General features: G+C 42.2%; 1 protein-coding gene across 1 annotated transcript in view; it reads left to right on the top strand.

The window, feature by feature from the left end:
• Nucleotides 1-26,973, top strand: part of LOC118585633 (serine/threonine-protein kinase TNNI3K) — a 269,798-nt gene that overhangs the window by 62,291 nt on the left and 180,534 nt on the right. Inside the window, exons 6-11 of the mRNA XM_036190397.1 lie at nt 884-982; nt 4,666-4,804; nt 14,418-14,562; nt 14,644-14,748; nt 23,810-23,904; nt 24,407-24,556. Of these exons, the coding sequence (XP_036046290.1) occupies nt 884-982; nt 4,666-4,804; nt 14,418-14,562; nt 14,644-14,748; nt 23,810-23,904; nt 24,407-24,556 (733 nt within the window). The remainder of the gene's footprint in view (nt 1-883; nt 983-4,665; nt 4,805-14,417; nt 14,563-14,643; nt 14,749-23,809; nt 23,905-24,406; nt 24,557-26,973) is intronic.

The raw sequence follows: 26,973 nt of genomic DNA, 5'->3' as shown, positions 1-26,973 counted from the left end.
CAAAGGGTCCAGTCTATGCCTTTTAAGGGTTCACATGATTGGGAAGGACCTTGTAGAGTCTAGAGCAAGTGAAAGGACTCTTATCTTTACCACCAACTAGGAAGAATAAAGCAAAACAGAAAGAGATCTGGGATAATATAACCCCAAGGGCCTGCCCCCATTACTTCATTCATCCCTACCTCCCCAAACAGCACCTCCTTCTGGGGATCATCTTTGCAATCATGAGTCCAAGCAGGACGTCTGTGTTCAGACCTCAACACAGCAGAACCTGTGAAATCAACCTTTCCTAGACAAGCAGAGGAGATCTAGTTTCAGCCAAAGAGATTGCAACGAAGAGAAAGAAACTGAGGAAACCTGAGAAGAGGTGGCATTTTGGTTGGGGTTTAAAGCTCTGTAGACAGGAAGGAAATTCTGACTGATGGCAATATGAGAACAAAGCTTTAAAAAGGAGGAAACCAGATGCTCTTTCATTGCATAGAAGAGAGGGTTGAGAGACATGTTGGGAAGGATACCATCAAGGCTTTCAGGGTGGGCCCACAAATAGTCACTTACTGCTAAGCCTGATGACCTCAGTTTAATCCCAGAGACCCACATTGTAGATGTTGTCCTCTGACCTGCACATAGCATGCATGAATACAAAAACACATATGCATACAATCAATAAAGCAAACAGTGATACTATCAGACTGAGAGGGCCTTTAAATGCCATATATAAAGTGTTGATGTTTGTTTTCTAGTCAAAGGCAAGAGGGAAAGGAGGTGGAAGAAAGATGTTTCAGAACAAACTTCCTGATTGGGATCTGTGCACAGTTACTGACAAACTAAACTCAGATGTTTGGCCTCCCTAGGAGAGGTCCCTAACAAGTACCTCTTTCTCATCTAGGCTGCTGAAGTATTGCTGAAACATGGAGCCAACATTAATGTTCAAGATGCAGTCTTCTTCACCCCACTGCACATCTCAGCCTACTATGGGCATGAGCAGGTAGGTCTATACTGAGAGCTACAATGGCTGGTGGGCTGCCACAGGGCTGGCTGCAATGAAAGGATGTTTAAGGTGTTCTCCAAACATCAGCATAACTCAGTGATAGATAGAGACTTTGTCTCATATGCTCAGAGTACATGGGTAATTTGTACAATATTCTCATCAGCTTCAGGCATAGGAGCTTGTAGATCACACCGACATTACAGTGCTATGCCAATCATTGTTCCTGTCTTAGCACAGGAAGCAGTCACAAGGGTATGCAATGTGGATTGCAGAAATGGGAATCAGGCAGCCTGAATTTAGAAAAACAAATGTTTTCCAGTTTTATGGCTGTCTGTAATCTATATAGTACCTCTGATATTCATTTCTTAATGGGAAAATATTTATGATATGGACTTTCCAGGGATGCCTTTACATAGAAATGGGAGCCGCACAGTGCATACCACTGTTGAGATGCTAATAGAGTAGGCACAAAACATACCACAAAGACCCTGCCAGCAGTTCTCTGAAGCAGGTGTCTTGCAGAAATGTAGTTCCTCTTTTCTGCTCTCAGGGGATGTTGGAGGATGAAAAATCTCTCCTGAAATCAGTGCCTGCTCTGGCTCTGAGCCTGTGACTTTCCTTAAAAAAAAAAAACAAAAAAAACTTGAGTTTGTGATCAGGTTCAAAATTTTCAGGAGATTGACTCAGGTTTACTGTCAGGCCTGATGGTTCCCCAGGGTCTGTCTGTATGAGAGGGGAGGAAATGAGAGCCAGCTATGGAAAAGGAAATGGGAGTGAGAGGAGAGTCACATGGTGAAGAACTGAGAATGCCAGAGCTGCCCAGCAGCCTTGCAAATAAGATCCTGTGGTATCAGGGGGTTCAGATCTCCAGAAATATTTTAAAATTTGGGTGTCACTTGCCCCCAGTTGACAACATGACATCCACAGCCCAGCAGAGCAGGTAGCATTCCAGTCAGACGGCTCAGAAAAGAAGAGCTGGAGTGTTCACCCAGGCTGGCTAGCGTTCAGCCCTGTGCCGTCTCTATCAGGCTACAAGCCCCTTCACTGTGAGCCCATGCAGAAAACCATCACAACCAGGCAATTTAACTAAATAGTAAAGTCAGAATTCAAAACAGTGTGTTCTAGCTCCAAAGTCTATTGATTTCCCATCTCTGCATAGTGAAAGACAAACACTTCCTGTGCTGATTTCAAACACTATCCCTTAGCTATTTTGAAAAAAAACAAAAACAAAAAAACAAAAAAACAACTAAAAAGAACCAAATAAACTCAGAAATGCAAAAGTAAGTAGAAAACCAAACAAAACTCCCCTTCATCTGTGTAGTCTTTATCTTCCTGTGAATTCTTCCACAGCAATCTGCTGGGGATGCTCTGATTAATTGATAAATAAAATGCTGCTTGGCCAGTAGCCAGACAGGAAGTATAGGTGGGACAAGCAGAGAAGAGAATTCTAGGAGGGGGAAGGCTGAGTCAGGAGACGCTGCCAGCCGCAGCCATGAGAAGCAAGATGTATGATATGGGTAAGCCACAAGCCATGTGGCAATTTATAGATTTAAAGAAATGGATTAATTTAAGATATAAGATCTAGCTAACAAGAAGCCTGCCACGGCCATACAGTTTATAAGTAATATAAGTCTCAGTGTGTTTAGTTGGGTCTTAGTGGTTGTGGGACTGGTGGGTAAGAGAGATTTGTCCTGAGCATGGGCCAGCAGGACCAGGAAAACTTCAGCTACAGCAGTCCCATTCCAGTGCTCCCTGAAAGGTCCATCCATGCCTTTGTGTCCCTGCTAGCTGGCATATGCTTTCACACTCTTGAACCTCTGAAGCATGACCTGCATAGTACGAAACTTGGCAGTCCATTAATGTGCTACTCAGAGTATACCCAGGTGCTTGGGGAGCCAGGCACTGGCCATAGTATGTGTGTACGCTCCAAAAGTTGGATGGCAAGAAAACCCCACATGTTCTGGAACTAGGCGGGAGGAGGATGTGTAATGTACACACTGTTTGCAGAGTCATCAACTTTGCTGATTAACCTCATCACCCAGCAGAGAGATAAAGAGCCTCTATACATGTTAGTGAAGAGCTAAATTTGTTTACTTTTCCTGAAAATATAGTCACAGACATACAAATTATGCTAAAATATGGATGGCCCTTTTATGATAAGGGACTCACTTTCTGAGTGAAGGCAGCACACCAGTAATTTATGGAAACTATTGTCATTTGTTGCAATACACTGATGCGGAGAGGGGCAAATGTAGCCTATGGGTGTGCGGGTGCACCCTGCTTCTTGTCTTTTCACTTAATTGTAAGTGGAGGAACAGGTTCTTATAGCAAGAGCAGTATTTCCTGCATATGTAATAATAGCACTTAATAGACAATTGACTTCCTGGAGAGCTTAAGCTGTCTGTTATGAAGTCATAGAGATGGCAGGAGTAGGAAGATCTGCTGAGCTGGCAAGGTTTTGATGGCCAAAGTGAGTGTAGATCTGCTCATTAGCCAACAGAAGGGTAAAATGCACACAGTTATCGGGCATGTTGCCATTTCTGTGGATGGATGTTTAGGGCTAAGCACTATTCTGCGTACCTTACGAGCACTAACTTAATCCTCACAGCAGCATGAAGAGATAGAGCATTTCTGCTCCCATTTTAACAGTGAAGAAACTGAGATCTCAAACGATTAGCTCATTGGATCACAGTGACATCTAGTATGCATGAGCTGGGCCTCCAGATCCACGCTTCTGCTGGCACACTTCACCATCTGCCACCAGATAGTGCTTGGTTGAGGACTTCTATCAAATGTCTATTGCACTATTGCTATATGTTAGCCACTGTGCTTGGCACATTAAACATATCATCTCCTCTGGTCCTCACCACACCTGTAACTTAAGTCTGACCATAATTTCCACTTCATGTCAGAGGCACTTGGCATGAAATTAGTAAAACTGGTTAGTGTATGTGTGTGTGTGTGTGTGTGTGTGTGTGTGTGTGTGTGTGTGTGTGTCAGGGTGGTCATTGATAAGACATTTGCCTAGAACGTGTGAGGTCCTGGGTTCCAATCCTAACACTGAAAACATCAGACAGTGGTAACTTAATTACTCATCTGAGGGTCCAGAGCCTATGTAGGTCAGACTGTGATCCCAGCTACCAACCCTGTCCCCTGGGTCTTCCAGTCTGTGTGTGACACTATGCTGGTTAGTTCTAAGTGTCAACTTGGCACACTCTAGAATCACCTGAGAAGAGCACATCAATAAGGGATTGTCTATTAAAAGTTTGCCTGTGGCCCTGTCTATGGAAGAATGTCTAATTGTTAATTGAAATGTGATATTGCCACTGTGGGTGGCAGCATTCCCTAGGGAGGAACTCTATAATGAAATTGCTTTACCATTGGACTCCTTTTCAGTGATAAAATAAATTCTTTACTATTTTTAACTAGTTGGTTTAGGATTTTCTGTTATTTTGGGATAAAAGTTAGACCAAGAGGTAGTGTAGGTGTTTTAGATGGTAAAAGTTGTGCACTGTGTTTTTGGGGATTTGGGGCTTAATGTAGCACAGGCCAGCAAAGAAGCACTCACTCTGAAGCTGAGGATGACCTTGAACTCTGAATCCTCCTGCCTCTACCTTCCAATGCCCCAAGGAACACACAATTTTTTCCCCAAACTAATTTCAAATGATGGGCTCTTTCAGGTAACCAGCGTCCTTTTGAAGTTTGGCGCTGATGTCAATGTAAGTGGTGAAGTTGGAGACAGGCCTCTGCACCTGGCCTCTGTCAAAGGGTTCTTCAACATTGTGAAACTCCTGATAGAAGAGGGGAGCAAAGCAGATGGTAAGGCTGAGTCTGCCACCTCCACGTCACGTGGGTGTGTCTTTCCCTTGCTCTCCTAGGAACAAGCTTGGAGTTGGCTATTCCTGCAGATGTGTGCTAACAAATGTGTGCCACAAGTCATAATTTATTTCAAAAGTTTATTTCTTAAATTCCAATGAGAGTATTTCTTTATTCCCCTCAGTTCAGTTTCCCAAACACCCAATACCCTGGTGTTAGGAAGCAATGCTCCAGATAGATTGGTCTGTCAGTTGTTATTCACTGAGCTTTTCCTTCAGCTGAGGTATAGTTAACATACAGAAAATTCAGTAAATTTGGAGTCATTAGCTCCAAAGGTAACTGATCTCCCAGGCTTTCCTGGTTCAGGTCAGGTCCCTTTATCTCTACTTAAATGCCACAATAATGTTGTTCTATTCCATGATTGTTTTTAATTTTCGCTCTCTGTGTATATGTGTGTGATGCATGTATATAGTATATGCCTGTCTGTGTGTGTTCAGGTCCTCACAGGCACTTGTAGAGACTGGAGAAACATTTGATATCCTGTTCTATTACTTTGATGTAGTCCTTTGATATAAGGTCTCTCTATGAACCCAGAGCACACAGCTAAGAGCCAGAATATACCAGCAATCATCCTGTTTTGGCTTCCAATGGCAGTGGGGTTACAGGCACTCCTGAGTAACACAAGCTTCTTACATGGATACTGGAATTTGAACTCAGGTCCTCCTGCTTGCTCAGAAAGTGCCTTTTTCCTCTCTTTTTTCTTTTTTTGTTTTTCGAGACAGGGTTCCTCTGCATAGTTTTGGTGCCTGTCCTGGATCTCACTCTGTAGATTCAGCTGGCCTCGAACTCACAGAGATCCGCCTGGGTCTGCCTCCTGAGTGCTGGGAAGGCATGTGCTACCACCATCCAGCTCAGCAAGTGCTTTTACTCAATGAGCCATCTCCCTGCTCCACACTTTGCTCACAAGGGTAATCTTGTGATTACCCATATTCCTGCCGCACACAGAGTCTTACCTTTTAAACTGTAGAAGACTCCAAATATGCTACCACCTGCATGTCCAATTTCCTCCTGACTGTAATTTAATATTTCTGCCATCTTGCTATTATATAATTACTTTTGTTAGCAGATGCACTTATCTCTTTGATACATACATAAGTGTAGAATTGCTGAACCCACGGGTTCACATTTTTAACTGTTAAGGGATTTCTGGACAACTCCCAAGGCATTTGTACTTTTGTGCAATCCCATGCCAATGTATTCCATGTCCTTCTGACAGCCTGCCCAACAAGTGATGCTCTATTGTTACACTGTAACTTGATAGGCATAAACTCTTACGGTCATCAGCTTTGTGGGATTTTTTGTAATTCTTAAAATTGTAGATGAACAGTCTTATTATATAAGAAACACAGAGCCAATTGCAGAGTTAAAAGCCCGAGAGGTTAGAGCAATAGCTAAGAGCTAAAAACCCTTTCTTATCCTTCACTGCCGCTGCTGTCCTTCCCTTCAGCAAGAGACCTACTTCCTGTGTGTCTGTCCTTTTATTGACTTTCTTTTCTGCCTTCTCATTGTTTGTAAACCCAAACACATGACTTTCTCATCACTGCCTGTCTGTACAGACCTCCAGGTCTTCTATGATTGCTACTGAGATTAAAGGTGTGTGTCTCCATGCTGGCTGTGTCCTTGAACTCACAGAGATCAGCCTGGCTCTGCCTCCCAAGTGCTGGGATTAAAGGCGTGCCCCACCACCGCCCAGCTTCTGCTATGGTATTGGCTCTGACACCAAGGCAACTTTATTTATTAACATACAAATAAAATCATATTTCAGTACAAATAAAATATCGCCATATAAAATTATTAAATAAACGTTGGAAAGTTGACTGAAACTAGCATTAAAGAGGAAGGACTCCCTCCTAGACTTTTATTTTTGACACAGATTCACCCAGAGCTACAGCTGGCCATAAAATTCTCTCAGGCATATCCAGCCTCCTCTGCCTGCCCCCCTAGAGACCTAATTAAATGCCTATCACTGAGAGCTACTGGCCTTTGCAGCAGGAAAGATGCACAGCTCTAAAAGGACATCGTTGTCAGGCCCATAGAGCTGCTAGATCCTTGGGTCCAAAATTCAAATTGGTAATCACTTACTGAAGCTACTACTGATGCTTTCATCTAGTAGTTAGGAAGTCCAGTGACTCACAGACACACACACACACACACACACACACACACATACACACACACACCTGCAACAGTGATAAGGAGTCCAGTGAGACACACACACACACACACACACACACACACACACACACACACACACCCCTGCAACAGTGATAAGGAGTCCAGTGACTCAGAGACACCTGCAACAGTGATAAGAAGTCCAGTGACTCACAAACACCTGCAACAGTGATAAGGAAGTCCAGTGACTCACAAACACACACACACACACACACACACACACACACACACACACACACACCTGCAACAGTGATAAGGAGTCCAGTGACTCACAGACACCTGCAACAGTGATAAGGAGTCTAGTGACTCACAGACACACACACACACACACACACCTGCAACAGTGATAAGGAAGTCCAGTGACTCACAGACACCTGCAACAGTGATAAGGAAGTCCAGTGACTCACAGACACACACACACACACACACACACACACACACACACACACACACACCTGCAACAGTGATAAGGAGTCCAGTGACTCACACACACCTGCAACAGTGATAAGGAGTCCAGTGACACACACACACACACACACACACACACACACCTGCAACAGTGATAAGGAAGTCCAATGACTCACAGACACCTGCAACAGTGATAAGGAGTCCAGTGACACACACACACACACACACACACACACACACCTGCAACAGTGATAAGGAGTCCAGTGACTCACAGACACACAGACACACACACACACACACACACACACACACACACACACACCTGCAACAGTGATAAGGAGTCCAGTGACTCACAGACACGTGGACAAGAACCTGCTACAGCTTGTAGATCATGTCAGAATCAGCTACTTTAGATTGTAGAAATTGGGGAAGACCTTCTGCATTGTTTTCTATTGCCTTTATGCATCAATCCTGGCATCTACATGATAGTCATGACAACCAACATGACTGTCAGGAGAAAAGCAAGGTGTGGATCTCATGTATGCAGTCTTGGGCAGTCATTCATTCTCTCAGCACAGACAAGGCAGAGGTGCACCTGTAGGGAGCTCTGCAACATCATTGCATTTTTGAAACTGCTTTGCTTTTCTGTGGGATCAGGAAGTGCATCACTCTTCACTCTTACTGTTCATGCCAGCCTCAGCTTTTTGTTCTTCTGCACAACTCCAAAGCCTGGCAGTGTCAAATGAGAGGGTTATGATCAGCACGTCTCCAGGATCAAAGGACTCTTCTGCAAAGGCATTGAAATCTGTGCCACCCCATACTCCCTCATACACCTCAGCTGCTCCGTATAATTTCTAGAGTTTTCTTTCTGACACACACAAGTACCACATTCTTCCTATCATCTAAAATAAAAAGCAGCATGACTCAGATGCTTAAGTATTCTTATTTCCTTCTAGTATACTTGATATTAAGCCCTCCTTGCACCCCAGTGCTTGCAGAAAACACAGCACACCCTTCCCCATGTGAGGGATAGCATAAGACTCACCATCAGCAAACTCACCCTTTCAAAAATGTAGCTGACCCTCAAGATGATTTACTTAAACCCTAGACTTTTCTTGCAGTAAATGAACATACGAGAAAGATTAAATGAATGGCCCTAAAAGAAGAACAATTTGCAGTCTAGTATTTACAATATGTTTCCATGGAAATGGAATGGCATAAATGAGAATATATTCAAGTTACAATATTGCCCCAAATGTAATTCAGAAGGCAAGATTGTCAGTTCACTGTATTTAAGTGGCTAGCCTATTCAGTCAGATGTTTTCAAGTTCCTGGTTTGCTTTAGTATGTCTTTTTGGGTAAGGAGAAAGAAAAAAATCCTCATGAAATGATGTTGAAAATACTGAGATAGTCTTTAAAATGAATCTTCTCAACAAAGATGAAAATGAGAATTTTTTATTTTACATTCACTAATATTTTCTAACTCACTGTTAAACACGTAAGCTCTTTAATAAAGGCCCTTCTTTGATATGCCACAGGCTACTGCAGAACTCTATAAAAATCTGCCAGGCTGGAGGCTGGAGACATGGCTCAGTTACTAAAAGCATGTACTGCTCATTCAGAGGACCTGAGTTCAACTGCCAGCAGCCACATCACATGACTCCAACCACCTGTTTCCTGGATTTAAGTGGTCTGCTGGTACTCTCACCTCTTTGAACACCTGCACTTGTATGTGAACACACACACACACACACACACACAGATACATACACACTTACACAGAAACACACACAAATATACATACACATACACACAACACACAATACACAGAAACACACTAAATCCACATACCCACAAATACATATGCACACATATGACTCTCTCTCTCTCTCTCTCTCTCTCTCTCTCACACACACACACACACACACACACACACACACACACTCACACACACACACACATACACACACACACATATAAAAGTAAAAATAAATCTAAAAAGATCAAGTAAGATCGTGGTTAGCAAGACCGCTTTATTTTTTAAACATATCTCATTGGAATTATACAGATCTATTACTGAAAGTTTATTGAAGACACATGTGGAATTTATTTAAACACTGGCTAGTCTTAGAAGTATTGCTGACTTAGTCTGGGAGTTTTTGTTTTATTTTTAAGATCAGTAATCATGAATAAAGAAGAAGTAGGTTCCAAATAACCTACCATCCAACAATCTTTCAAAAACCACTGGCACTCAGTCTTTTATGAAATGAAGGAGAGCATGAAATATTTTCCTGATAATGAATTACATATATTCTTTTGTTTAGAAGTCTCCTTTATTTAAATATTGTGATTAGAGATTTTTCTTGCTTTGCTAGGGATTGAGCCTCAGGGCTTTGTACATACTGCATAAACTACCCACCACTGAACAATAACCCTAGGCTTCACATTATTTTTTAGATAGGGTCTCATTAAATTACCATGCTGACTTTGAACTCACTCTATAGCCCAGGCTTATCTTAAAGTTATATTGCTAATGTCTCAGCTCTGTCTGGGATCAGAGACCTACCTGCACTACCAGACCTGGCTTTAGAAAAATACAAAGCTACTCAAAACAGAATTGATGCATATCATCATGTCTCATTGTTCCTAAGATAAAACGCTAATTTGTAGATTTTAGTCTCTAAATCAGTCAAAGATAAAAACAAGCATCTCACAATGACTGCAATAAAGCTATGTGATCCCTGTGTCTGATGCCACCCCCCTTGGTGTATAGTGGAAGGAGAAATGTCTGCAGCACAGAGCAGTGTCCAATAGGTAGGGACCTTGAAGTTCCCTTGGTTCTGTTGGAGAGGAGTCACACTGAGAGGGCTGAGTTTGGCCAGGTGGCCCTTCACAAGCTTACATAAGACTGTTTTCCACTATTCTTTATTTAGTAGGGATTTGGGAAACCTCAGAGGAGGCTCCTGATACCCTGTGCATTGAATTTACCAGAACAGACCCATGCCATTGAATTTACCTGGATCCTCAGAGAACATGAAAAAAAAATCAAATGGTTATAGACAAGCAGATAATGAAAAGAGTCAGCATGTTCTGAGGGAAGGGTATTCTCCTGAGGGAAGGGTGTTCTCCTGAAGGAAGGGTGTTCTGAGGGAAGGGTGTTCTGAGGGAAGGGTGTTCTCCTGAGGGAAGGGTGTTCTCCTGAGGGAAGGGTGATCTCCAGAAGGAAGGGTGTTCTCCTGAGGGAAGGGTGTTCTCCTGTGGGAAGGGTGTTCTCCTGAGGGAAGGGTGTTCTCCTGAGGGAAGGGTGATCTCCTGTGGGAAGGGTGATCTCCTGTGGGAAGGGTATTCTCCTGAGGGAAGGGTGTTCTCCTGAAGGAAGGGTGTTCTCCTGAGGGAAGGGTATTCTCCTGAGGGAAGGGTGTTCTCCTGAGGGAAGGGTGTTCTCCTGAGGGAAGGGTGTTCTCCTGAGGGAAGGGTGTTCTGAGGGAAGGGTGTTCTCCTGAGGGAAGGGTGTTCTCCTGAGGGAAGGGTGTTCTGAGGGAAGGGTGTTCTCCTGAGGGAAGGGTGTTCTCCTGTGGGAAGGGTGTTCTCCTGAGGGAAGGGTGTTCTGAGGGAAGGGTGTTCTCCTGAAGGAAGGGTATTCTCCTGAAGGAAGGGTGTTCTCCTGAGGGAAGGGTGTTCTCCTGAGGGAAGGGTGTTCTCCTGAGGGAAGGGTGTTCTCCTGAAGGAAGGGTATTCTCCTGAAGGAAGGGTGTTCTCCTGAGGGAAGGGTGTTTTCCTGAGGGAAGGGTGTTCTCCTGAAGGAAGGGTATTCTCCTGAAGGAAGGGTGTTCTCCTGAGGGAAGGGTGTTCTCCTGAGGGAAGGGTGTTCTGAGGGAAGGGTGGTCTCCTGAGGGAAGGGTGTTCTCCTGAGGGAAGGGTGTTCTCCTGAGGGAAGGGTGTTCTCCTGAGGGAAGGGTGTTCTCCTGAGGGAAGGGTGATATCCTGAGGGAAGGGTGTTCTCCTGAGGGAAGGGTGTTCTCCTGAGGGAAGGGTGTTCTCCTGAAGGAAGGGTGTTCTCCTGAGGGAAGGGTGTTCTCCTGAGGGAAGGGTGTTCTCCTGAGGGAAGGGTGTTCTCCTGAAGGAAGGGTGATCTCCTGAGGGAAGGGTGATATCCTGAGGGAAGGGTGTTCTCCTGATGGAAGGGTGTTCTCCTGAGGGAAGGGTGTTCTCCTGAAGGAAGGGTGTTCTCCTGAAGGAAGGGTATTCTCCTGAGGTAAGGGTGTTCTCCTGAGGGAAGGGTGTTCTCCTGAGGTAAGGGTGTTCTCCTGAGGGAAGGGTGTTCTCCTGAGGCACTCCTCCTCACAGGCTTTGCAGGACTCAGCTAGTTTCTCTATTTGCTTAAGACCTTGCAGGGCAATAAAGGAGAGAGGCTACCAACAACTTTAGCAGCTATAAGGCAAATCTGTATTCACAATCCTCCTTCCCTAAGTGCTACATATAATGTGCCAACAGTCTGAACAAGCTATGTGCACTTTTGAGGCCTCACTTCCCTTGAGATTCTTCATTTAAAAACGTATCCTTATATTTCTTCTGCTTGTACAATGTCATCAAATAATACGTGAATTTGGACAAGAAAATCACCAAAAACAATAAAAATGTGTCTAGAACAGCTGATCAACTATTTTATTCTTCAGATACTGAGTTAAAGTCAGACCTAGAATTGAGCAGTTTCATGTTTAGTTATTATTAAGCCTGTCTTGCAATGAGATTTTATGTTATTTGAAGATATATATTATGAGTTTATAGTTCATTTGTTTTAACAAAAAATTATAAGAGAAATTATGAAATAGGTGGAATGATCTTCATTAAATGTGTGCACAAAAAATATACTGAGGAAAGGCACAAAGCTACATAGAGAAACCCTATCTCAAAAAACAAAACAAAACCAAAACAAAACAAAAGTATAACACTAAATGCCTTACAAACGTTCTGTTATAGTCACAATGTCTGAGAAGACAGGAGTAATTTAACACTGCTCCAGAGATGGACCTATAGTGGCCATTTAAGGGATGAGACACTGCAGTTGGGTTTTCCCAAGCATCCAAAGCTAATTAGTGTTGATTTCAGCATGAAAGGAATATATTAAAGGTTACATACCTTGTAGTGGGTAGCTGTTCTAGGTATGACCTTGAAGCACTGCCACTAGTCAGGCAGCAGGAAACTTCCACACTTGCCTATAACCTTGAAGTACATGCCCCTGGGGCATGGCTGCTCCAGGACCATTAAGACCTGGGATGTACCTATGGGGCACTCTCTTTGCTCCCTCATGGTTCCCATGCTGGGACTGACCAGGTAGATCTTGGAAAAAGATCAGCATAGGACATAGCTCTACTTTCCTGGAACATATGATAAATACTCACACTGTATTGAGTTATCCCCTAATAAATTCCTTTGCTTTAAATAGACTCAGTGGATTTCTCACATTATCACCTGGTTAGTTTTCACTGTAAACTACATACAACCTAGAAACACCTAGAAAGAAAGGCCATCAGTTGAAGAAATGCCTCTGGCCATGACTGGGAGAGACTGTCTTGATTGATGATGGATGCAGGAGGACACAGCCCACCATAGGCAGCACTAGCCTGGAGACAATGGTCCTGGGGATGTCAAAGAAAGCTATCTAAGCATGAGCCAGAATCAAGCCAGTAAGAACCATCTTCCCACAGTTTCTATTTAATTTCCTACTTGAGTTCCTGTCCTGTTTCCTCAGTAGTAGATTTTGACTTGGAACTATAATATAAAGCCTTTCCTCCCCAGGCTGCATTTTGTCATTGTGTTTTCTGAAAGGAAACTAGAGCAAATATCAAATAGCACCCAGTGTCTACTCCAGAGCAAAGAAAAAAATCAGGCCCAGAGCTCTCACAGCAAAGAAGCATCTCCAGTGTCACACCCCAAAAGGGGCCCATGGGGACACATGCAGACATTGGGCTTCTAGAAACAACCAGTCATGACCCTGATCCTGTGAATGTAATTGCTACCAATAGAAACTGGGTGGCATTATTGTCACTAATGACCATATTGACAGGATAGACTAGGCCTACACTCCTGTGTCAAAGTCAGAGTCTAATGTGGTGAGTTGATTTGAAGATGCCATACACAGGTGTCTGAGCTGGAGAAGTGTGGAGAGTGAAGGACCATTGCTTAGAATTACCCCAAGGCAGCATGAGTAACTTCACTGTGCTTTCCACTGTACCATTCAAGGAGAAACCAGAGATCTGCCTTTGAGTACCCTCATCTAAATGCTTCTCCCTTTGTGTAGTGTTGTGATTCCCAGCTAGGGAGTACAGCACCTCCCATCCAGTGCCCCAAACATCCAGACAGCTGGCTTTTGCCTCCACACACTGAACCAGCACTACTGAATTTAGTGATCTGGATGGGATCTTAAAGATTTTAAGTTACAGGGATTGGCCGGGGTAGGGTGGGGGACATGAACCACAGCTTCTGTGAGGATGCCAGAGAACAACTTATAAGAGTTAGTTTTGTCTTTCAACCATATGGGGCCTGGCAATAGAACTCAGGTCTACAGGCTTAGCTGCAGATGCCTTTATACAATGAGTTATCTCAACAGTCCAGAACTATCAAAGTTAAAATCCTTCAGAGGAAAATGGGGGTTAATTGGAAGGGATACTGACCGGAATGAGGCCACAGGTGCTTTGGATGTTTGTAGGTTTCTCCAGTGCAAGACAAATTTGATTAGTTGTGTTCCATAGAATTTATGAGCACTAGAGAAAAGCCTATCTGATGTGGCAATAGGCAATAGAATAGAATTATAATGTTTTTAATTGGCTGCACTTAATTTCCTCTATTATAAACAGTAATTGGCAATTTCCAAGAGTATCTTAGGCACTTAGGCAAAGCGCATGGCACTGTGCATATAAAGGATGAGAAAGAATGAACTCCAGATGACATATCTGTGCTTTCTCACCAATGGCAGTGAATGCTCAGGACAATGAGGACCATGTCCCCCTGCACTTCTGTTCTCGCTTTGGACACCACAACATCGTGAACTACTTGCTCCAAAGTGACTTGGAGGTTCAGCCTCACGTTGTTAACATCTATGGTGACACTCCTTTGCACCTGTGAGTATGACCTAGCATTTCTCATGTCCAGCTCATGTCCTCTTAGTTGTCAAAAAATCAAAATATTTTCTTCCCATCCAGGGCATGCTATAATGGAAATTTTGAAGTTGCAAAGGAAATCATCCATATAACAGGAACTGAAAGTCTGACTAAGGAAAACATCTTCAGTGAGACAGCTTTTCACAGGTAAAAAATATCTCTGCACTAGCCACTGAGCTTGGCTGACACCATGCAGCCCCTAAAGTCACGTACACAAAGCCATAACAAATAGTGGCAGATGTTGCTATTAGTGAGTGAGTGCAGAGGCAGGCAAAGGACAAGAAGCCTGGCTGGGTGCAGGAAGAAAAGGTGGAGGCAGACACTGCCATCAGTATAGCAGATGGGGCTAGAGCCAGATGCTGCATTTCCAGCTGGAGCCACAAAGACAGGAACTGATGTTGCCAAGGCAACAGGCCTATCAACATCTGTAAGCATATTGCTCCTCACTCTGTGAAAAGCTGCCAAAAGGGGCTGTACCCATAATCCTCCTCTGACAAGAATCTCATTACTAGGATTCATCAGCATCAAATATGACACTTTCTCCCTCACTTTCTAAACCTTATGTGCAAATGTGTCTACCCAGGATATCCATCTGTCAGCTGCTAAAAGCCTAGTCAGGATGGTGTTGGGATGCCTAGGATGTAGCTCTTTTCTTGCCAGTGTGCTTAGGAAAGCATCCTGCAGGGTCAGCTGGAATTGGGAAAGATGCATCTGAACTCGGCAAGAGAACAAAGCAAGGGGCTGCTGGTAACCCAGACCACAGCAGCTTCTGGGCCATCTAGGGGGAAGATGGGTGCTTCACAACATTAGGATCCCTAAAAGGTTGTCATTTTACTGTAAAAATAATGCTTTGAATTTAATAAACCTTGAATAGAAAGATCATTTACTTAAACATTATGTATTTCTCAGCTAATTTGCAACCTCTAAAACTGGTAATCCAGACTTATTTGTTGTCCCCATATCGTTTGGTTTATGTTGGTAAATAATAGAAAGGAAAAAAAATTCATTAATCCTAAAATAACATTAACCTTGTGCTTCTATATCAGGCATCAATCCTTCAAATATAGCATGAAATCAAAGATTTGCTTTTTCACAACCTAACAAGTTGCAAAGAAAAATTATCACTTAAGGAGGAAGCAATGTTTACACTCCAGGTTATTGTATCTGTTATCTCATTTAATTTTTATAAATTCTTTTAAAGTTAAAGAAAATCTAAGTATCTATCAGTTGCTCTTTGTATTTCTATGGCCAAATAAATAAATGGAGCAGCTAAATGAGGAAGGACCTATTTTGTCTCAGTTTGAGGTGACACAGTTCGTCATTGTATGAAAGGCAGGATGGCAGGATTCTGAGGTGGCTGCTTGCCTTGCCTCTGAAGCCAGGGAGCAGAAGTGAGTGCTGCTACTCAGCTGCCCCCCTTTCTCCCTCTGTATTCAGTCTAGGACCCCAGCCCATGGGGTTGTGGTACCTATAGTCAGGAGAGGTCTCAATTAAATCTCTCTGTGAAAGTCTTCACAGACACATGCAAAGGTGTTCTTCATTAACATCCCAAGGGTCTATTAATACAATCAACTCAACAATATAAATTAACCATGATAGAATGTGTGTGAGTCCACACATATATGGATATATATATATATAAACACATGCATGTGAATACACAGACATATTTTTTAACATGCCATGTCCTGTAACTAATTGCTTTGATAGGACTAATAAAACAGCTTGAACAATGAACTATGAAGTGTGTAGTGCTGCTGGCCCTATTTGTGATATAAATAGTTGAAAATAATATGATATATTGTACCAAGATAGTGATGATTTATTCACCCAGTCATTCAAAGAAGAATTACTACAAACCTGCTCTGTATTGACTGGAGTAGGAACATTACCATTATAAGATCCTTTCTTTCCTTAAAGGAGCCCCTTTGTAAGATGTGAAGGCAGTCAGAAGTTTTTCCACCACCAGGCACAATGGTGTGTGTTCCATCCTTCTGAAATGAAGGAGACTAGGAGACAGTGAGCTCTGCCTTTTTTCATGAGAAGGCATAACACAGGGGAAAATGATTTAGGTGTACAATGCAGGGACAGTTTTGTTAAGAATGACTTCCTCAAGGCCATCCAGGAGGAGGAAGTAGTGAGACCCAGGAAACTGCTAAACTGAGTGCCTGTCCCCTTCCTCTAGACATAGTTATATGTAGCTGTTCCCTGTGCTAGATGAGGAAACCTAGTTTCCCAGGGTTTGGGAGGATGGATAGAGTGATCATTTTCTATAAAGAGAAAATACAGGAGAGGGGACATTTCTGACACTTGCTAGTTAAAAACAAAAGACAATTATCGTTCAAAAGTGTGGTGTAAAATCACCCCTGGATGTGGGGACATTTCGAGAAGGGTTTAACTGGGGGAAGGGAAGACCCATCTTGAATGTGAGTGAAACCTTCCCAATCTAAATAAAACACACAAAAGAAAGAAGCTAGGTGAGCACCAGTCTGTGTCTCCTTCTGCTTTGTTTCTTTGTTGTTGTTGTTGTTGTTTTTATTTTCCTTTTTAAAAATGTATTATATTTGTGCTTTAATTTTATACATCAGCCATGGGTTCCCCTGTCCTCCCCCCTCCCGACCCCATCCCCAACTTCTCCCCAGCCCCTCCCCTCCATTCCCATCTCCTCCAGGGCCAAGACTCCCCTGGGGATTCATTTAAACCTGGTGGATTCAGTACATGCAAGTCCAGTCCCCTCCTTCCAGGCTGAGCAAAGTGTCCCTGTGTAAGCCCAAGGTTCCCAACAGCCAGCTCATGCACTAAGGACAGGTCCTGGTCCCACAGCCTGGGTGCCTCCCAAACAGTCCAAGCCACTCAATTGTCTCATTTATCCAGAGGGCCTGATCCAGCTGGGGGCTCCACAGCCTTTGGTTCATAATTCATGTACTTCCATTTGTTTGGCTATTTTTCCCTGTGCTTTTCCAATCTTGGTCTCAACAATTCACGTTCTTACAGTCCCTCCTCTTTCTCGACAATTGGACTTCTGTAGCTCCACCTGGGGCCTGGCTGAGGATCTCTGCATCTACTTCCATCAGTTATTGTATGAGAGTTCCAGCACGACCATTAGGGTGTTTGGCCATCTGATCACCAGACTAGGTCAGATCAGGCTTTCTCTCAACCATTGCCAGCAGTATACAGAGGATGTATCATTGTAGATTTCTGGGGACCTCTCCAGCACTCTGCCTATTTCTGTTCTCTTGTGGTCATCATTTATCATGGTCTGTTATTCCTCATTCTCCCTTTCTTTTCTAGATCCAGCTGGGATCTCCTGCTCCCCTAAGCTCTCTTTCCCTCAAACTTTGCCCTTCATTACTCCTACTGTCATCCAGGTTTTTCATGTAGATCTCATCCATTTCTCTGTCATTAGGCGATTCCTGTGTCTTTCCTAGGGTCCCATTTTCTAGGTAGCCTCCCTGGAGTTGTGTAGCAGTCTAGTCATCTTTGTTTTACATCTAGTATCCTCCTATGAGTGAGTACATACCATGTTTGTCCTTCTGAGTCTGGGTTACCTCACTCAGGATGATTTTTTCTAGATCCATCCATTTGCCTGCAAACCTCATGATGTCATTGTTTTTCTCTGCTGAGTAGTATTCCATTGTGTATATGTACCATATTTTCTTTATCCATTCTTCAGTTGAAGGGCATCTGGGTTATTTCCAGGTTCTGGCTATTACAAACAATGCTGATATGAACATAGCTGAGCAAATGCCCTTGTGGTATGATTGAGCATTCCTTGGGTATATGCCCAAGAGTGCTACAGCTGGGTCTTGGGGGAGATGGATTCCCAATTTTCTAAGGAAGAGCCATATTGATTTCCAAAGTGGCTGTACCAGCTTGCATTCCCACCAGCAGTGGAGGAGATTATTGAATATAGTACTTGATGTTCTAGCCAGAGCTAAAAGAAAACATAAGGAGATTAAGGGGATTCAAATTGGAAAGGAAGAAGTCAAGCATCTCCTATTTGCAGATGACATTATAGTATACATGAGTGACCCCAAAAATTCAACCAAGGAACTGATACAGCTAATAAAAACCTTCAGCAACATAGCAGTATACAAGATCAACTCAAAAAAAATCAGTAGCCCTCCTATATACAATAGACAAACAGGCTGGGAAGGAAATCAGAGATACATCACCCTTTACAATAGCCACAAATGATATAAAATACCTGGGGGTTACTCTAACTAAGCATGTGAAGGACCTATATGACAAGAACTTTAAGTCCCTGAAAAAATAAATTGAAGAAGATGTCAGAAAATGGAAAGATCTCCCATGCTCATGGATAGGCAGGATTAACATAGTAGAAATGGCAATCTTACCAAAAGCAATCTACAGATTCAATGCAATCCTCATCAAATTACCAACACAATTCTTCACAGATCTGGAAAGAATAATACTCAACTTCATATGGAGAAACAGAAAAAAACCCAGGATAGCCAAAAGAATCCTGTATAATGAAACAACCTCTGGAGACATCACAATCCCTGATCTCAAGCTCTACTATAGAGCTACTGTAATAAAAAAGGTTGGTATTGGCATAAAAACTGACATGTGGACCAATGGAATCGAATTGAAGACCCTGACATTAACCAGCACACCTATGAACATATAATTTTTGACAAAGAAGCCAAAAATGTACAGTGGAAAAAAAGAAAGCATCGTCAAAAAATGGTGCTGGCATAACTGGATGTCAACAGGTAGAAGGCTGCAAATAGATCCATATCTGTCACCGTGCACAAAACTTAAGTCCAAGTGGATCAAAGACCTCAACATAAATCCAGCTACTCTGAACCTGATAGAAGAGAAAGTAGGAAGTACTCTTGAACACATTGGCACCAGAGATCACTTTCTAAATATAACACCAGTAGCACAGACACTGAGAGAAACAATCAATCAATGGGATCTGTTGAAACTGAGAAGCTTTTGTAGAGCAAAGGACATGATCAACAAGACAAAGCGACAGCCTACAGAATGGGAAAAGGTCTTCACCAACCCCACATCTGACAGAGGGCTGATATCTAGAATATATAAGGAACCCAAGAAATTAGACATCAAAATGCCCAACAGTCCAATTAAGAAATGGGCTATAGAACTAAACAGAGAATTCTCAACAGAGGAAGTTCAAATGGCTGAAAGACATTTAAGGAATTGCCCAACATCCCTAATTATCTGGGAAATGCAAATCAAAATGACTCTGAGATACCACCTTACACCTGTCAGAATGGCTAAGATCAAAAACACAGAAGACAGCTTATGCTGGAGAGGATGTGCAGCAAGGGGAACTCTCCTTCTGCTTTCTGATTGCAGCTCTGGCTGCTCTGCTGCTCCAGGCACTGCTGCTTGCCTTCTGTACAATCAACTGTCCCCTCTTTAACTGTGAGCCAAAAGGAACCCTCCCTCCCATAACCATATGGAAAGTATTAGGCACACACTATGTTTATCTCACACAAACCCTTCCTCCTTGTATCTCAGCTTCCACAGTAAGCACTGGTTGTCAAAGTTCCATTTAAGTTGTTCAACAGATATATTGCAAAATTCATCTGTAAAAATCTTAGTTCTTGACATTCTTCTGTTGAGAATTCTCAATTTAGATCTGTACCCCACTTTTTAATTGTGGTACACTTAGTTTGTTGATATCTAGTTTATTGAGTTCCTTATATATTTTGGCAATCAGCCCTCTGTGAGATGTGGAGTTAGTGAAAATCTGTTTCCATTCTGTAGGCTGCCACTTTGTCTTATTTATGGTGTTTTTTGCCTTACAGAAATTTTTAAGTTTCATGTGGTCCCCTTTACTAATTATTGATCTTATGGTCTGCATTATTGGTGTTTACTTCAGGAAGTTGAGTTGTAGGCCAATTAATTCAAGGCAATTATTTTCTGCTTTCTCTTCAGGTTCAGTGTATCTGGTTTGATGTTGAGGTCTTTGATGCACTTGTACTTGAGTTTTGTGCAGGGCAATATATATCGATCTATATGTATTCTTTTACCTGGCAACATCCAATTATGTCACCACCATTTGTTGAAAATGTTTTCTTTTTTTTCCATTGTATATTTCTGATTTCATTATCAGAACTCAGGTGTCCATAGGTGTGAGATTTACGTCTGGTTCTTCAATTCAATTCTGTTGATCAATGTGTCTGTTTTTATGCCAGTACCATGTGGTTTCTTATTACTACAGCTCTGTAGTACAGCTTGAAATCAAGGATGATGATAACTCCAGAAGTTCTTTTTTAATGTATAGGATTGTTTTTAGATGTCGTGGGTATTTTTGTTTTTCCATGGGAAGTTGAGTCCTAAAGAATTGTGTTGGAATATTGATGGGAATTGAGTTGAATCTATAGATTGCTTTCAGTAGAATGGCCATTTTTACTATGTTAATCCTACTTATCTATGATCTAGGAGACCTTTCCATTTTCTGATATCTTCTTCAATTTCCTTTTTCAAAGACTTGAAGTTTTTATCAGGCATGTCTTTCACTTGCTTGGTTAAGGTTACCCTAAGATATTTTCTATTATTTGTGCCTATTGTGAAGGATAATGTTTCCCTGATTTGTTTCTCAGCCCATTTGTCATTAGTATATAAGAGGGCTACTGATTTTTTTAGTTGATCTTATATCTAGCCACTTTGCTGAAGGTGTTCATCAGATGGAGCAGTTTTGGTGGAATTTTTGGAATTGCTTATGTATAATATCTTATCATCTGCTAATAATGATACTTTCATTTCTTCCTTTCCTATTTGTATCCCCTTGATCTCCTTTAGTTGTCTTATTGCACTATCTAGAACTTCAAGTACTATATTGAATAAATATGGGGAGAACAGACAGCTGTAGCTGGAGTTATCTCCAGTCCTGTCTGGGCCAGCAGCCACTCAGACTCAAATAAACACAGAAATGCATACATTATTTATAAACTGTATGGCTGTAGCAGGCTTCTTGCTATCTGTTCTTTTGTCTTAAATTAACCCATTTCTATTAATCTATAAGTTGCCATGTGGCTTGTGGTTTACTGGTATCTTAATATCTGTTTTTTATGGCAGTGGCTGGAAGCATCTCCTGACTCAGCCTTCTTGTTCCCAGAATTCTCATCTCTCTTTGTCCTGCCTATATTTCCTGCCTGGCTACTGGCCAATCAGCACGTTATTTATTAACCAATCAGAGCAACACATTCACAGCATAGAGAACATCCCATAGCAGACAGCCTTGTCTTGTTCCTGATTTTAGTGGAATTGCTGTGAGTTTCTCTTCATTTAATTTGATGTGAAATCAATATGGTGTTTTCTCAGAAAATTGGGAATCTATCTACCTCAAGACCCAACTGTACTACTCTTGGGTATATAACCAAAGGATGCTCCATCTCCTCATAAGGACACTTGCTCATCTGTGTTCATAGGAACTTTATTCACAATGTCTAGAAACTGGAAGCAACCTAGATGTCTCTCATCCAATGAATGGATAAAGTAAATGTGATATATTTGCACAATGGAGTATTACTCACATGTTAAAACCATGACTTCATGAAATTTCCAGGCAAATATATGGAACTAGAAAAAAAGTCATCCTGAATGAGATAACCTAGACCCAAAAAGACAACCACAGTATGCTATTAGCTGTGGAGTATAAGACAATCATACTATGGTCCACAGAGCAAAAGTCTATGTAACAAGAAAGGCTTAAAGGAGAATGCAAGGATCTCCCTAAGAAGGGTAAAAATAGTAGGTTTTGTGGATAGACTGGGCGCAGGTGGGTTTGGGAACAGGAGAGATCAAGTGGCCATGGAGAAATGCCTGGAACTGGGGGGCATTTCAAGGGTGAGGTGGAAACCTAGTGCAATGGAAACTCCATAGACTCTATGAGCTTATCCCTAGCAAAGCCTCCTAGTAACGGGTGACACAGAGCCTGAATGGGTCATCTTCTGCAACCAGGCAAGGACTCGAGTGGAGGGATTAAGACACCAACTCAGCCACAAAACCTTTGACCTACAGTTTGTCCTGCCTGCAAAGTGTTCTGGGATTGGAGCCTAGCAGAATAATCATCAAAGAGACCAGAGAGACTTCATCCAGAATCTGATGAGGGCAGATGCAGAACCCCACAGCCAAACATTAGGCAGAGCTTGGGAAGTCCTACATAGGAGGAGAAGGAAGGATCAGAGGAACCATAGGAGTCAGGGACACCAAAAGAACAGGACCCACAGAATAGACTGACCAGAACTCAGGGAGGCTCTCAGAGATCAGAAAGCCAGTAGGGATTTGACCTAAGTTCTCCACATATGTTATGACTCTGTAGCTTGGTGTTCTTGTGAGATTCCTAACAGTGGGTATGGGAGCCCGTTTTCAGGCTCCTCATGGCTTTACCCAGCAGGTCCACATAGAGGATGGTTAGGGCCTGAGTGCAGGTGTCTGAAATAGTCTGCACTTGGCTGTGCTGGGAGAGGAGGTCTTTTGCTCCACCCCTTGGTGTCTCTATAAATACCTGAGGCAGAGACAGTCAGGGCCCTCTCGAGGTTATCCTTTATTTTCTATCTGTTTATCTCTACAATCTAAATCCATCTACCTAATATTTCCTGCTGCTCACACTTAAGAAAACTCTGGGGAGCTGTGGGGTTGATTGACCAATCCTAGGAATCTCATGCACTCCTTTGCTTTGCTCTAGCTGTTAAGCAGTGCTTACAGGGGCTCTGTTGCTTTTTCCTTCTCTTTTCTCCTCTCTCTTCCTAGCCTATCTCTCTGTTACTTTTCTACACATACCAGTATCTAGATTAGCCAGAATTAACCAAGTTTATATCATTTGTTATGGTTCTCATATTAGCATATAGCACCCTGTGTGACCTAAACAAGAGTGATGGATCATTTCACACTTTCAGATCTATAAGATCCATGTACTGACTGCTCTGACCTCCAATGCAGATGTTCTTTTTGGATTGAAGATGGTCAACTTCTTTCTACTTTCCTGTGCCCAACCTTCTGCTTGTGTAATCTTTGTTCCAAGTTCCATTTCCCATAAGGACACCAATCTTATTAGAATCTACTGTAATGATCCCACTGGGCTTCAACTACATCTTGGAGACAATACCTCTAAGTACAGTCCACACTGAAAGCCTGGAAATTAGGAGTTCCTTGGGGACATGACTCAACATATAAGGACCCTCTATCTTTCTCATTTGTACTTCTGTAGTGCTTGTACCTATGGCAAGAACATTGATCTGGTCAAATTTCTTCTTGATCAGAATGCTGTGAACATTAATCACCGAGGAAGAGATGGGCACACAGGTAAGACTGCACCGAGAACATCATGTACACAAAGACCTGTCAGTCATCAAGAACAGTGTTGATCCAAGGGGAACAGCATATTGAGAATGGCCAAGCCCCAGAGGCCAAGATATTGTATCAACTAGAATAATTTAGAATTAATGGTAAATGCCAATAACAAAAACCAGATTGATTTTAGTTCAGTTCCACTGTTGGTTTAAAAATTTATGATATGTAAAATTAAATTATAAAATAAAATTTAGAAAAAGTCTTTAAAAAAGGGAAGTCTAATGTTACAAATTAAAAAAAAAAACCTACATACAGTCTTTGCAACCTGTGTAGCTGGAATCATGATACCTCTGTTGCTGAACATATCACTTGTTTTCTCAATAATAAAAAATAATTTCTCATCACATATCAAATATGGCTTTATATTTCTAGAAACAATCTTGTTTGTAAGGATCACTCTTTTGACATCAAAGCACCTTTTCTTCTTTCTTCTTTTCCTCCTTTTGCATCACAGGATTGCACTCTGCTTGCTACCATGGCCACATTCGCCTGGTTCAATTCCTACTGGATAATGGTGCTGATATGAATCTAGTTGCCTGTGATCCCAGCAGGTCTAGTGGTGAAAAGGATGAGCAGACATGTTTGATGTGGGCTTATGAAAAAGGTATGTTTTTAATCATTGCATCTCTGCAGTGACACATTGAACTGTGTGCATACATTATGCCAATGCATCAATAATCCCTTTGCTTACATGTCTTACCCTCCCACTTTCTCTGTAGATTGTGTGTAAATCTCTGGGAACCTGGATCAAAGAGTCTAACAGACCATTATTAGAGAAAGCAACTTCGGGGCTGCAAATGAGCTAATGTATTCTCAGCATTGACAATGAAAAGGGACTGGGCTGCTGCAATTCTAGGCTCTAGATAAACAGGACTAAGATAGATGACCATAGCAGAGTGGTCTTACAGCTGGTTTCTGTATCTTAGAGGAAATATTGAAGTAGATCTAAATTTTCAGAATATATATGGGGGAGGGCAGAAATATCTATTAAAACCCTATTAAAAACATCTATGTTACAATAAAGCAAGGAAGAAAATACACAAAACACACAGCTCTCACCTTAAAAAGAACAAGAAGAGTTTATTCCAGAGCCAAATTGAGTTGTTATGACCCAGAAACACAGATTTAGGTTATTCCAAATACCAAATTCCAATGTGCTAATAGTCTCATCAAGTTTTTGTAGAAGCAGGACAAAATAAAGTCACAGTGGAAACATTTTCCAAATGTATTGATGGGAACATTGGTTAGGCTGGTTACAACCATACAAGGACTTCTCTAGGTCTCCAATGTGATGCAATACCACTCCCAGCCTTTGGGGTGGTGGAAGCCAATGGGGCTGTTCATATTCATCAAAAGGGTTTATCTCATCATTAAAAGGATTTGAGGTCACACACAGAAGTGGGTAGTAAGTATGGGGTCTGTCCTGGAGTATGGTTGATATACCCAATTTCTCAATTGGAGAAAAACCTATTTCCCCTTTACTACTGTGTACAGATTGTAAATCACTTCTTGGTTAGGGATGTAACTCCGTGGCCACTTCCTCCTCTCAGTGCTGGGAACTTGTTGAGCTTGAACCTGTGCAGGTCTGTGTGAGCTGCCATAATCTCTGAGTTCATATGTGTGTCTGTCCTGTTGTGTCTGGAAGACACTGTTTCCTTATAATCACCCATCACCTCTGGATCTTACAATCATTCTGTTCCCTCTTCTGTACTGATCCCTGGGGTCTGAGGGGAGAGGTTTGATGAAAACATTCCACGTAGGGCTGAGTGCTCAAATCTCTCACTCTCAGCACAATGTCCAGTTGTGGGTGTATGTTAATTTCAATCTTCCACATCAAGAAGCTTCTCTGGTGTGCATTCAAAGGCACTGATCTATGTGGATAGCCATATGTCATTAGGAGAAATTTCCACCTTGTTGCTTTAGCAGAATGACAGTAGCAGGCATTCTTGTAGGCCCATGACCAATCTAGCATCAGGTTGTAGACCACATAAGCAGTGTCAGGCATGGGTTCCCTGTCATGGAATGTGCTTTAAATCCAATCAAAAAGTGACTGATCACTCCTATGACATTTGTAACACGATTGTGCCATGTTTGGAAGGCATCCAGTCTGTGGGACCTGGACTTGTCCTTAGTGCATGAGCTGGCTGTTTGGAACCTTGGGCTTTCACAGGGACACTTTGCTCAGCCTGGAAGGAGGGGACTGGACCTGCTTGTACTGAATCCACCAGGTTTAAATGAATCCCCAGGGGAGTCTTGGCCCTGGAGGAGATGGGAGTGAAGTGGGGGGGATGGGCAGAAGGTGGAGGTGGGGGTGGAGGCGGGAGGGAGGGGACGGGGGAACCCATGGCTAATGTGTAAAATTAAAACACAATTATAATAAAAAAGGGAAAAATTATTAAAATATAATTTATTTATTTTAAAAAAGACAGGAAAATACACAGGTCTGGAGATTGCTAGTGAAAAATTATGCAGGATTACTTTTACAAGGGTGGGTAAGTAAAGTAGAGACAAAACAGTGAACACTGTAGGTCCTTGCACAAATCCCGTCTGTATCGCTCAGTGAGTTCTTACCTAACCCAAATGAAAAAATGTATCAGCACTCAAGCCCAGAAACACTAATGAACTTCTCTTCCAATCCCTCTCGAAAGAGTGTGCCACAGCTTCTTTTTCTAATTTATGGATTGGAATATTATGGTATATTCCACCGTATCTGGCTTCTGTTGGCCAACAATTTGCAAGATCAACCCATCTCTTTACAGGCAGTTGTATACTGTCCATTTATATCACTGCATAATGTAATGTTTTGAGGCAGAATTGCAACTCATTTAAACTCATTCTACCAACAATGGACATTTGGTTAGAGCTTTAAAGAATACTGTGTCATGGAACTCACTTATGAGTGTACAGTGTATGTGTTTTGGTGGCTATGAACACACTGCTGTAAGGTATTATGGCCTTCTGCTTTGAATTATGAAACTCTAAGTAGTTCTATATTTAAGCATCAACTGGTGAATCTTCCAC

The sequence above is a fragment of the Onychomys torridus genome, chromosome 6, assembly GCF_903995425.1.
Source record: "Onychomys torridus chromosome 6, mOncTor1.1, whole genome shotgun sequence".
Taxonomy (NCBI): Eukaryota; Metazoa; Chordata; class Mammalia; order Rodentia; family Cricetidae; genus Onychomys; species Onychomys torridus.
This window is presented reverse-complemented; position numbering and strand designations above follow the sequence as displayed.